This window comes from Neolamprologus multifasciatus, chromosome 1, assembly GCF_963576455.1.
Source record: "Neolamprologus multifasciatus chromosome 1, fNeoMul1.2, whole genome shotgun sequence".
Lineage (NCBI taxonomy): Eukaryota > Metazoa > Chordata > Actinopteri > Cichliformes > Cichlidae > Neolamprologus > Neolamprologus multifasciatus.
The window spans coordinates 22,034,664-22,048,477 of NC_140439.1; the positions used below are offsets into that span (position 1 = coordinate 22,034,664).

The 13,814-nt window shown below is 39.9% G+C and overlaps 1 protein-coding gene across 1 annotated transcript; it reads left to right on the top strand.

The window, feature by feature from the left end:
• The first annotated feature begins 1,478 nt into the window (after positions 1–1,478).
• Positions 1,479–13,013, top strand: vrk3 (VRK serine/threonine kinase 3). The gene is given in 16 exon segments (XM_085161257.1): positions 1,479–1,565; positions 3,439–3,477; positions 3,479–3,524; positions 4,819–4,932; positions 5,029–5,178; positions 6,222–6,368; positions 7,225–7,268; positions 7,421–7,487; positions 8,221–8,305; positions 8,403–8,505; positions 9,623–9,715; positions 9,805–9,937; positions 10,418–10,535; positions 10,610–10,668; positions 10,753–10,889; positions 12,488–13,013. Coding segments are annotated over 15 exon segments (1,422 nt in total). The 3' UTR covers positions 12,488–13,013.
• The last annotated feature ends 801 nt before the right edge of the window (positions 13,014–13,814 follow it).

Sequence of the window (13,814 nt, forward strand, 5' to 3'; positions counted from 1 at the left end):
CAGCTGGTTGCAACTGTCCTAAAGTCCTGCAGAGGGCAGATTGCGCCTGCGTAGCTCCACCTCTGAGATTGTCAATGCGGTGAAGAAGAAGCAGCAAAACAAAGGTACCAGACGTTTTAAACTGTTTGTAGGTTTTTATTATATACGAACAAAACCAGGTGCAAAATTTTTAGACTTATTGTAAACAAAAGTTAATATCACTGCTTTGCGGCGCTTCCGCCCGAAAAGTTTTTTAAAAGTTTTGCTCGACTTTTAGCTAGCTAACACGAATGTTTGGGTCAGTATATGGAGTGTTTTGTGTTTGTTAATTAAACTGAAAGCGGCAAACACGCTGAAATAACTTCATGTGAAACGTACTCGGTCTTCATCTATTTTATATTTTCTAAGTAAGGAGTTCCTGTCGCGATAAGGACTGTAGTTTCCTTTACGTACCCCGTTAAAACCTCTTCTTAAACGGTTCCCTGAAAAAGTTATGCAACACAGTCAGCCAGCAGGCAGAGCTTTGCTAAATGCGGAGCCACCTTTGATTCTGAAACACAGCCTGAAATCTCTTAATCAAGCTTTCTAGTAATTTCTTTAAGTAGTTTTTCAGGAATAGCTTTCCAGCTTCTTAAAGACGTTCAAAGTTGCTCTTTGGATGTTAGCTGCTTTGTAGTCTTGTTCTGTGTCAACATCATCCCACAGGCTTCAATAATGTCGAGGTCCGGGCTCTGGGGAGGCCAATCCATGACTGGTAGTGTTGCACTGTGTGTGTTTTCTGTGCAGGTGTTTTTACTGTGTTGGCAGTGTGTTTGGGATCACTCTCAAACTCCCTGTTTCTCTTTCCTTAAGCATTGATTCTTGACAGCTAATGAGACCATTTCTGATTAAGCTTTTGTGAACAGTAGCTGGATCAATGTTTTGGAGATAAAGTATGTGGATTTCAGGAGCGGGACCACGCCTCCAAACACGCTCCTTCCGGTTCTTATCTATATGCGAGTCCCCCAGTTCTACAAGCTGTTCGTTTTCGTGCCAGGCCCGGGAGCTGCTGCCAGTACCCTTTGAGGCCTTCCCCAAACCGCAGCTCAGTTCATGTTTAAGCCATTCATCTTTATCTATTAAAACGCCGTCAAACATAAAATGAGGACGTGGACTTAGCAAGTGAAATGACTTCATCATTCAGGGCCTTTTTCAAGTCTTTGCTGGATTTTCTTTTATCTGCTTCTTAAGAACACGACTTTCTCTTCTTGTCCTGTGACACTTGTTCTTTAGTCTTCTTCTTGTCCAGTTTCTTCATTTTAAGGGCACACTGTACATCCCACTGAGACATATCAAGTTTTCAGCTAATAGCTCTTTGAGGTTCACCTTGTTGCAAAAATACTATTTTATGTCTGTTAAACTGTGTTATCTTTGACACTATTCATAGATTCATTTGCTTTAACATAGGTGCCCCTTTTGACGTTTGAACGATTTATATGTCATTGTTAAATGGACTTAAAATGAGTGAAAAGACAGCTAATGTCCAAAGAAAGACCTTCGGAAAGCCTGGAGAACTATTGCTCAACACCCCTGTGAAAGAATCAAGAGTATGCTTCCTTGGAACCACAATATAAAGAAATGAGGGGTGGTTCCAGACTTGCACAATAGTGTATAATTTTTGCATGTTTCACAGGTCAAAATTGGTCTTTATGTATCTTATATCGAGCACTGGTCCAGGCACTGCCTTTATCTTCTGTCTGAAATGAGATATTTAATTTCTCATTTTAACTTTGTTTTGGTGCTTCTCCCAAACATAAGTGTTGCTACATGTACATGAGCTGACTGTTTGATAAAGACCATGTCTTCCATAAAAATTCAACAGTGTAAAAAAAAAAAAAAAAAAAAAGGTCAGAAACTCAACATTTAGCACAGTCTAAATCTCGAGTTTTTATTTTTCTGAGAGGGATTTCTTGAATGTGATTTGTACCTCATTATTTGTAGCTTTGTTCGGTTAAAGAGTATCTATAGTTCTAACAGCATTTATATGATTGAAGTGTAAAAGATGCTGTCTAAATTGGGATCTTTACCTCTAAATTAATTGTTCTCTTTAAAAAAAATATGTCTAGAATTTTCAATAAATAATCTTTTAGGTACTGTTTGTAAATTAATTTTTATGAGTTTTAAATCTTTCAAATTTAACTAAGGCTGTCAACAGAGTGTGAGGAGACAACTACTATGACTTTACGTCCAAACCATCTCTATACTGTATGGTGAGATAACTGAAGTTGAAATGGGGCCAAGCTATACTTTCATATAACACCAGTTTGTACCACCAGGTGATATAGTGGGTCACCACAAGGTTTTTTTTAACCATGCAAGTAATCAGTAATATGCTGGCTCCATCCATGAGCCAGAGAGTTGGTGGAGGTGCATAGTGAAGATCAGAGCGAGATTCTTTGTGGATCTACAGATCCATGAAGGAAGTCAGTCAGAAGTAGAAGTAACAGATGGTTTCAAGGTGGGAGTTAGATTACTTCAAGGATTGGGCTCTGAGCCTCTTCTTGTTTGCAGTGTGATAGACAGAACTATGTTTGCAGACAACATGAGCTCTGTAGGGAGCAAGGAGTGAAGGTGGAGGCGATCCTGGAGAGAGAAGAATGAATCATCTCAGGACACCTGCTGATAAAATGCTGCAGAGGGAACCAATGCTTGCAAAAACTACCATTAGAAAGTGGGATGGATGTTTTTTTTTTGTTTTTGTTTTTTCCCCTCATACTTAAAGCTTAAAATCTCATGTAGTCTTTGCACTCACTAAAGCTGTCCATTTTTGCAGAGGGATATATTAACATTCATAGCCTGGTTTATATAATATTACCTCTGCACTGATAAAAAGAAATATCCAGAATCCTCTCAGTAAACTCATGTTTACTTTGGGAATAGAATTGTGAACTTGACTTTATTTTCTGAAAACTTTTTTGTGACACTTGCAAAGCTTTTGTGAACACTGATGTGGCTAAAAACTGTACTACGAATTCATTTCTAACAGATTTACCAGCCAACAACTGTCAGATTATTTGTGTGTAGTTTCCTGATCCACACGATAAACCTCGGACAGACACACGACGTGGCTGGAGCAGACGATTGATGTATAATCATGTTTTATCCTCACTCTTGCAGAATGCCTTTCCATTTCTGCCCCCAGTGTGGGACAAAGTTACAGCCTGAATTCAGATTCTGTCCTTCATGTGGGGAGAAACTTCCCGGTCCTGAAAGTCCATTTCAATCTGAATCTGTGAACTCAAGTTTCTCCTCGCCTCTGAAAAATGCAGCAGCAACATCTGTAGTTAATCCAAGCCCCACTCCAAGCACGAGCTGTGAACTCAGTACAGGTGAATACAGGTGGCAGTATGTCTTTAAATAAACACTTAAAATACCAAGTAATTTAGCTTTAACAATGTAACAATCTCTCTCTGTGTCCAGCCCAGGGATTTTGACACTTTAAGTTCGTTAACACCACGTCCCTGCACTGCGAAGGACTCGCAACACCCTTTGCCTGGACAAAGAAGGTAAAGAAGGTAAAGGAGATCATACAGGTTATCCTGTTAAGAGGTCAGTTATAATGAGGTATGAAAACAGCATGAGTAAATTCAGCTGGAGCAGGGATGTCAAACCAAAGGGTTCAGCTCCCTGAAGTTGTTTAGTTCTAAAAACTCCACCTTTTGTAGCTTCACTGTGATTCCAGCTGGGGCCTTTATTTGTGGAGTTCGTGCACTGGTGGGTCTGAAGACCTCGAAGTGTATAGAACAAACTTATAGTTAAAGTGCTTTGTAAATGTGAGTACATTACATTACACTGAAAGGCCATGAGAGGCTCTTCTGGCCTTTAGAGTGAATTAAAAATCACTTGGCTGATGGATGGCCCTGGAGTTTGGAATCAGGCTGGTAGATCAATGGTGCAAGAAAGCTGTCCTTAGTATACATTCAAGTACAGTGGCTTACATGCGGCTTATGATCTAAACCATGTGTTTTATTCATGCTGTAAAATACTTGAGTTCTGGATCGATGACTTCATGAATGTCTGTTTTGCATGTTGTTGAGTTGTTGTTTTTTTTTTTGTTTTTTTTTTTAAGATTTTGAAAATCTGTTGTTTTTTTTGTTTTTTTTGTTGTTGTTGTTGTTTTTTGGCCTTTTCTGGCTTTATTGAATAGGAACAGTGAGGAGTGACAGGAAAGCGGAGGGAGAGAGAGAGAAGAAGACATGCGGCAAGTAATTTTGGATTCAAACACTGGCCGGCCGCTCTTAGCTATACGCAATGTTGTTGCCTGCTCACCCCAGTGAGCTAAACCGGCTCCCCATGTCTGATGTTTTAGTGACGTAGATAAATACGAACCCTTCATTGATATTTTGAGGGTTCACTTGTTCCCTGTACCTCTGTGCAACAAAAAAAGTCTTTCTTTTACATTTCTGTTATCAGCGTGTCGTATCTCACACCTCTGGAAGTCAGCTAAACCCTGATCCGGTTCCTTGTGGCTTCATAGATGTGATGTCATTTCTCACAGTCAAAGGAAGCTTTATTCCTTTTTTTCCCCCCAAAGTGGAATTTTTTATTGATTACTTTAACTCTTTACTCACTGTGCCTATAGATTACTCCACTTATTTTGTTCGTGTTTGTAATTATATTTGTCCCCCAGTTATTTATTACCTCTAAGTATATGTTATTATGTTTATTTGGATGCATAATCTTGTAGCTTATATTTTTTTATGTTTGTCCAGACTGCTTTGTCTGGACAAACTAGTCAAATTAGTCATAATCAATCACAATCAGTTGAAGCCCTGAACCAGAAGTACTTTGCTTCCACAGATAATGACGCTGGGTTGCAGGAATCTCCACCAAAGAAGAACATGGTCACCTTTAAACTCGACACTGGGGCGCAGCCAATCGTAGAGTCTCCTGTTGCAAAATCTCCTCGATCTGGTGAGCAGAAGCACTGATTTATCTGCCCGTTCCTGCAGTTCTTTTATGAAATCTCCATTACCTCTCCTCTTTGCTTTGTTAACTGTTGCTGTGTAGTGCGAAGGAAAGGGAAGCTCTGCAGTCCTTTGAAAAAGCAGGAAGAAGAAGAAAAGAAGCTGTCTGCAAAAACAGGCTGTATAGAGGGGAGATCAGCAGTAGATGGAGCTTCACCTGTTTCCTCACCAAACTCCAAGTCTCCTGCAAAAGGTGAGCTACACCTTGAATGATGTAACAGGAGCATGTTACACACAAGTACACTGATAGGTTTGTATGAACATCAAAAAAAAATTAATGATCGGGAGCTTTATTGTTGTTCTGGCGTCGTTACAATCACCACGTTTACTGCAGTTTTATTGCTGTAACAAGAGAACTCATTCATTTCTCTTAGAATATCTATTCAATTAATAATTTAATTACATTACTTAGACTTTTCAGAGTTACCTTTAAATTTAACCACTTCTTTTACAGAAGTGCTATAGTTCACTGATATACCAGAAAACCTCATGGGGGGCCCCCAATTTTAAATCCAATCAAAAACAAGGGAAGATGATGTTTTTCCTTGAAAATTTAATTAAAAAAACATAAACAACACAGGCTGTTGTTTATAAATTCCTAATGCTCATCAGTCATGTGGATGGCTTTTAAGGAGAACGTGTGACAAACCTGCCACTCGGACACAAACCTCAATACAAGAAAAGTTAGTTCTAGTTAAGACTAAGGAGTAAAGTCACAAACTAACCACCTCCTGTTAATGGATTTAATTCACTTTTATATAAATATAAATGTATATATTAAATATATATTAAATATATAAATAAATGCTTTCTGACCGTACATACTTGTGAGTAATTTCAAACTGAATTTGTGTTTCTGTGGCCCACCTGCAGTACCTTTGCAGCCCACACTTTAGGAATCACTGTTATAAACAGAATTCACATAAAGCTTCTGATACACGAGAGGCAAATAGTAATAATAAAAACTAAATCTAAAGCTTCTCAGCGTGGACTAGTTTCAGCTTAGTAAAATAAATTTATCAATAAATTAAACTTAAGTTAAATTAAAATCAGTAAAAAGAAATAGTCGTCTTTCTTTCTTCCATTTCTTCTAGTGTGCAGAAATGTTTTACAAATTCTTTGTGCAAAAAGATTTTGTTGAGTCGATCACAGCACAGCATACTTTAGGTGTGTAATTTTGTGTGTGGGGGTGTATTCCTGCACTAATTAATTTGAAGTGTTTTCATTAATTTGCAGCAACTGGAAAAAATAAAGGCAGGAAGGCAAAGCATGCATCCTCTGTGGAACCGCTGCCTGAAGGTGAGGAGGTGACCGACATGACCGGCAAGAAGTGGAAGCTGATCAGGCAGCTCAGTCAGAGCGCAACCGAGCTGCTCTACGAAGGTAGGACTGGTCACAAGACATAAGGGGAAGAAATGAAAACAAAGACAAATGTACAATTGAAGAGTTTGACTCACGTGAAATAGTCGTGGTGATCGCTGACGTCCTGTGTCCCACTGAGCAAACTCAATATGAACAGCTGGCAGAAAACCTGTTTGAGGGAAGTCTAGTTGAGTTGTTGCAGCAGAAGTTTCTGTGATGCATCGACCAGCTGTTATCGTCACTGAGAAGGAATATGGCCGCTGTCCCCAGAGTGTAACTATAAGCACACGTCTTTAAAAGGACTCACTCAGTGCAGCGTGTTCGGTGATGTTCTGGCATCCAAATCAGCCTGGGTGTGCTGAAGGAGCTCGGTGTGGTTTCTCATGGGAAGAAACCGATGATGAGCAGGGAAGGGCTGATCGGCTCTGAGCACAGCTCGAGTGGTCTGTATTCCCATAGTGAAACCCCTCACACGTTTATCAAAGAACCAGGGATTACGTTAAGTAACCCAACATCGCTGGCAGATGATAGTCCATGGATTTGAGATTGCATTTCAGCAAATTCTCTACATGCAGATTTTTTTTATCAGAGTACCTTTAAAGTGATTCTGGATGTACTATAAACTACAGCACACCACAAATAGGGAAACATAATAACTGCAGCCCACATTTAATGCAATAAGTCAAGTCTATATTATATCTGTTTGAGTCCAGTAAACTTTATTAAAGCAAAGAGAGGACTAATCCAGTGTAGCTGGTCAACACTGCATTGCACTCCAGCAGGATAAACCAGTTGACTATTTATTGACTTAGAAAAGATAAATATTAATAGAACATTTTATGATCACAGATGAATAAAGCGTTTTTTCTCTCTTCAGTTTCTCGGCCAAGCTCAAAGGAGTTGAATCACACCCTCAAACTGGTGAGTACAAATGGTAGATAAATGTATCTGCTTTTCAATTTATTTACCAATAATCGGTTGAATTGCTCTCTACTTTGTTGTAATGCTTCTTCTGCTCCTGAGTTTCCCTGTGCCAAAAAAAATCAAAGTTATATTTTGTTTTTCACTTTTAGGGAGCTAAAGATGGAAGAATCTTCAATGAACAAAACTTTCTGCAGAGAGCTGCTAAACCGGCATCTGGTGAGGATTTATTGTGCTTTTCTGTCATGTTTAGAAGCCCATAATTACCAGAATTAGTTCCCAAAGCTGACTTTATTCTGATTTCAATAAAGACAGAGGATAAGGTGACTGTTTCTATCACCTACGGAGGGTTAGGATGTTTTGTCTGTGCACAGGACATTCACTTTGACACAAAGGATTTAAATTACCAGGTGACTCAAAACTAAACTCTCAAAGGCAACAAATGAGTCAGAGAAAGAAACACTAACAGCTCAGGCATGAAGCTGTAATACATCTGTTTGACTTGATAGGCATCAGAGGAGCATTGTTGTGTCTTTAACCCTCATCACAGCGCAGCAACTTCACCCTTTGGCTTGAGGACTCCTGTTTTAAAACCTTGATTTGACGATTTCTGTCATCACATTCTCAGTTTTATTAAACCAGACGGCGAGGGCCGCAATCTCTAACAGGGGCCGTGAATTACAGATTGACCATCATGTGATATTCAAAGCTTTTAAGCTGTTGATTTAGTGATGAACTCTTCAGGGAGGTGTATTCAATGATAAGGGTCATTTTCCCATAGATGTTTGTTTTGTAGCCAGAAGAGTCGCCCTCTGCTGGCTGTGAGAAAGAATGTAGATTGAAAACTATTCTGAACTGACTTTTCAGACTCTGAAGGCAGTGCATCTGTACATATACACAGTGTTTTCTGCCTGTGTGATGATTTTCCTACTAAGACTTGTTTTCTCTGTAGTGGAAAAGTGGGTCAAGCAAAACAAGCTGGATTTCCTGGGGATTCCTTCCTGCGTTGGCTTTGGTCTCCATACAGACTCGTACAGGTGTGAGCTTTACCTGCACATACAAAACATATGAAAGCATTTTACTTTGACCTGTAAATCTGTTTCCATTAATTTCATTTTATTTTCGTTTCTGTAGGTTTCTAATTTTTCCCAGCATTGGCGAGTCGCTCCAGTCCATCATCGAGAAAGAAAATCAGCCTCTGTCTGAGGAAGTTGTTCTTCAGCTGGCCTATAGAATAGTTGGTGTTTTCAAATTGTCTAGTCACAAAAAATACTCTAGAAGTGGACCTTTTGTACTTTTTCCTCTTCTTAATAATGCTTATTTATCTCTTACTGGACTTTTGTGTAGACACAGTCTGAAACGAGCTGCTTTAGCTCCTCTTCCTTTAACCTTCTATTCTGTTCAGTTCAATTTTATTTTATTTATACAGCACCAAATCACAACAACGGTCACCTCAAGGCGCCTTATATTGTAAGGTAGAACTTACAATAATAGATACAGAGAAAAACCCAACAATCATTTGACTCCCTATGAGCAAGCACTTTGGCAACAGTGAGAAGGAAAAACTCCCTTTTAACAGGAAGAAACCTCCTCAGCGAGGTGTGTGTGTGTGTGTGTGTGTGTGTGTGCTATGTATGATTTTTAGCCATAAAAATATTTCCTAGCATTGCATTTGTTGATTTACTTCTACTACACGCTTTTTCATATTTAACAGAAATATGTATCCAATTATGTAATTTTCCACTTCTGTTCACTAAACTGTGATGTTTTGCACTAACAGAGGTAGAGCAGCGACATTTAAAACTGCAGAAACTCCATGCACAAAGTAACGATGAAGAGCTTTCACATTGTGTGAGGTAGATGAAGGAAACTGTATACGAATGATAAACATACAGAGCCATTAAAAAAAATCTGTGCAAAATATAATGAGGTCATAAATAATCCCACTTGGTCATTTTAATCAATAGCTGAGCATCACCTCTGAAGTAAAAAAAACCCCCCACACACACAAAAAAGCTCCTGCTCCACTCCTGAGACCCACTTCTTTAAGCCAGCTGGTTTCTGATTGGCTGACCTTCACAAATGGAAGGCTTGGACAGCAAGTGGGTGGGGCTTCTGTGCTCACAGCTGGAATTGTGTGTCTGAGAAGAACTGGAAAGCACAGTGATTACTTTTCTTTGTGCTGACCTGTTTATGTGTGCCCATCATTCCCATTTCACAGGCGCTAGAGACAAAACTGTAATGGTTTTGGAAAGATGAGTTATTATTTTAATTTTAGAGCCAGAATTACAAAATAAATCCATTAGGCCTGGGCGATAAAGCGTTAAGAGACTAACTTTTCTTTTCCCTTGCAGTTAGACGTGCTGCACTACATCCATTCAAATGAATACGTTCATGCGGATATCAGTGCCGAGAACGTGTACATAAAACAAGGACAGAGGTCACAGGTGAGATATGCTCTGAGCTTCAAACTGCACTACTCTGTCCTGAAGTGTGTGTAACCAGGCTGCTTCTGTGTGTGTGTTTGTGTGTCTAGGTGTACCTTGTAGGATACTGCCATGCCTTCAGGTACGGTCCAGGAGGAAAGCATGTGGAGTACCGTGAAGCCAGCCGAACCCCACACGAGGGCACCGTCCAGTTCATCAGCCTGGACGCGCATAAAGGAGCAGGTGTGTTGCCCCTGTGGTCCACTGAGCCATCTGTAGTCTGTCAGTGTCACTAAATCATACTTCATCGTGTAAGCTGCTGTAAACCAGAGCGCTCTGACCACGCTCCATCTGGCCAAACACTGGCTTCACATCTGCTTCTCCTTCTTCTTTCGGCTGCTCGTGCCACAGCGGATCATCTACCATCCTCCTCCGTCACACCAACCATTTGCGTCACTACATCCATCCTTCTCTGTGGCTTTCCTTTTTTCTTTCTGCCTGGCAACATCCATGGCTTCACATTAGTATGATTTTATTTTCACATGTGAAGCTGTTTTTTTGTTGTTGTTTTTACAGCTTTTGAAGTTAAAAGGCACAAATTTCACTTGAGGAAAAACAAGGAGATGTTTTTGTAAACCTAAGGCCTGTTGTTGTTGTTGTTGTTGTTGTTGTTGGGGTTTTTTTGGGTTTTTTTAACTAATTTTTGTCATCACACTCTTTCAGCTCCATCTTGCCGCAGCGACCTGCAGTCTTTGGGTTACTGCATGCTGCACTGGCACACTGGATTGCTGCCGTGGACCGAGCTCACTCAACCACAGCAGATAGCCACTGAGAAACAGAGGTAAGAGAGAGATTATCTGTCATTTTTGTGTAATTTTAACCTTCTGTGTGAAACAAAATAACACATGGCTGTAGGTACATGGAGGATGTTCCTGCACTTCTGAGCCAGTGCTTTGGGAGGAGGAGTGCTTCCAGTGAGTTCCAGTGTTTCTTCTGTATCATATACCACATTTTCCTGCATTTTCTTTGGTGATATCTTTCTGTTTTTTGTGCTGCAGGAGCATTTCAAACGTACCTGACTGCAGTGATGGCTCTGCAGTACTCCGAGCAGCCCGATTACTCAGCGCTGAAGGCCGGACTCAGCGACGCTTTAGTGCAGCTGGGGGCATCGGTGGAGGAGCCCCTTGATTTATAGGTGAGGGCACACCCGCCTTTACTGAAACTCAGAAATAAAGATGTTCACATGCACCTGAGGCAAGTTCAACATACCCAGAATAGCTTTTCTTTACCTGATGTCAGCAGTCAGCTCATTTACCTGCCTTCTGAATAAAAGGTCAATGAGGCTCAGGTATTGTGTTTTAGGAGCATATTTTTAAAAAGTTGCTTTAAAAGTAAAAAGTTTAAACATATTCTCCAAGATCTTAATATTTCTCATTGATGCTCATCACATAGACCCTCTTTGTATCTGCACAGAGACGGTGGTGCTGGTTTTTAGACAGCTGATTGGTCACTGGGAGGTTGATTCATATTTGTTGATCTCTTAACAGATATAACAGCATAAGTTACCATGGTGATACCCCAGTAAGACTTGAAACATCTTTGTAAAACTAAAATTTTCAGATAAGAAAAGGAAGAAACTGAGATTCTGGGTTCATCGATTCTCAGTTTCTCACAGGATTTTTTTTTTTAATGAATAGATCTGAGCAATCAGGTCACTGCATTTGCCAACAAGTGCAATCATAGCTCAAAATGCGCGCCAGTACTTAATAAACAGTGATATAGAAATAGTAAGATAACACTATTTTACCTCAGACACAGCTGGACGCTGCTTCAGGTCAGTCGGCCTCTGAAATGATTTCTCAGCCTTCTCAGATGTGGCTCCAGCTCTGCTGACAAGAGCTGAAACTGCCCCACTGACATCCTGAAATATGTACGAAACCTGCTGTGATACAGCTTCTACTGCTGGATCAAACCATGAAATTCTCCCTGCTGCTGCCTTCTTCTGAGAATCGGATGAACCCAGAATCTCAGTTTCTTCCATCAGGACCAGCTCATCATCGCTTCATGTCGACTTCATTCTCTTTAGATTTAGTTTTTCTGAGGGCAAACCTTTTGTAAAAACCCTTTCAGTGTCTATACACGTTACATGACAAGTTCAGATCCAAAAGATTTTGAATTTTGTGTTGTTTATTTTTTTTCCTCAGTGGGTAAAGACCTCAAGGCTAAAGACTCCTTGCTCAGCCTCAAGGCCTGTATCATAGTACAGGACTGTTCTTTGCAATCAGATATTAAAAAGTATTATTTATACACTGACATCATTATGAATTACATCTGTTGGAGACATTATGTTTATTATTTACAGCACAGGATGCAAAGCTAGAGGTGGCAGATGAACATGAGGTAAAGATGCTTCGTTGGGCGTGACTGAGATGTTGGGGATTAGAAATGACTTCATCAGCTCAGGGACAGCTCTGAGTTAGTGAAGCGGACGGTTGGTGTTCGGTGTTAGGAATAGGGTAAGATGGAGGTAGATGATCTGCTGTGGTGACCCTCAGTCAAAAGAAGACATACAATCTTCAGATACAGCTGCCACCATTTATATGAAAGGGCCCTTTATCTATGTATCTGAACAGGCAAAATCTGAATGCAAACGGGGATTATTACTGTGATCAGATGAGATTATCAGAGATTTAATTAAACCAAACTGAAACATTAAAACTGACATCAACCTGACAGCGATGATGCATATGTATCAAACCCTTTGAGTCTGACTAATCTTTGTTTTATTTTCAGAGAGATCGCACAAAAGAGACGACACTGGAAGATCCTGGAGTTTTCTTATTTTAAAGTCGTGTTTAAAAGCTGATGCTTTATTGCACTGAAAGTCATGAGTTTATTAGGTAAACGATTCATTGTTTTTACAGTTTGTGTGCGTGTGTGTGTGTGTGTGTGTGTGTGGGGGGGGGGTTATCATCTTTATGGACCTGTTGAGGTTTCTGTGGTTTTCAGCCTCACAAAGAAATACAAATTTTAAATTCCTAAAGCACTGATTTTTATATTTTGTGTGTTGCAGTGTTATTAGGTAGTTAGATTTAACAGGGTGGTTTTTATAACAGATGTTTTTTTCTGTTGACTTATCCCGCTGAACATTTCAACAAATAAAATATCGACATTTCTTACAGTGACTCAGCGAGCTTTGATATTTAGTTTCTGATAAGAATACATCGTCTAGTTATTGCTACCTGTTATTCTTTTTTTTCAAGCTCCAGATTTTTGTCCCTGAATTTTGGGAGAGTAGCTTTGCATGAGTTAAAAATAATCCTTATTTATCTTTTACCAGACCTTTGTGCACATCTCACCCATTTTTCCTCTTTATACTTTACCTCCACGCTTCTGATTGGTCGTAGCTCACAAACAGAAGGTTGAGAAAGGCTGAGGCTGTTGGCTCACAGGAATTATACAAACACACACTGACCTCTTTATTTGAGACTTTCGCCAAGCTTAACCCTCACACAACCCAACAGTTTTAGTAACCATAACCAGTCTCTGTCAAATGAGCTGTTTTCATCACCACTGAGGGCATCGAGTTTCTGCCTTGAGACTTCTGTGTCAGTTAATAATGTTGCTCTGTGTTTGAAGAGAGCAGACAGGGAATAATTTACAATCAAATTAAAACCCGAGTGTAAGAAAAATGTGTCAAGTGGAGATGGTCAGCAATAATACTCGGTCAGTCTGCAGTGTTTAAATGACAGTCAGTGGGTATTAAAGGCTCAAAGTGTGCCAAGAGCACATCTCCCACACCTTTTATACCACCAACAGTCTGAACTGTTGACTCGTCAGACCAGACGAGTAAACCTGTAAACTCTAGAGATGGTTGTGTGGGAAAATCCCAGTAGACCAGCATGTTCAACATCACTTAAATCACCTTTTATACCACCAACAGTCTGAACTGTTGACTTGTCAGACCAGACAAAGTTTTTCCAACCTTCTACTGTCCAGTTTTGGTGAGCCTGTGTGATCTTCTGCTTTAAGGTTCAGTGTGGTGTTCAAAAAGGAATTTTCACCCTTTGGATATTTTCTATATTTTGACCGACTCTCTGTAAACTCTAGAGATGGTTGT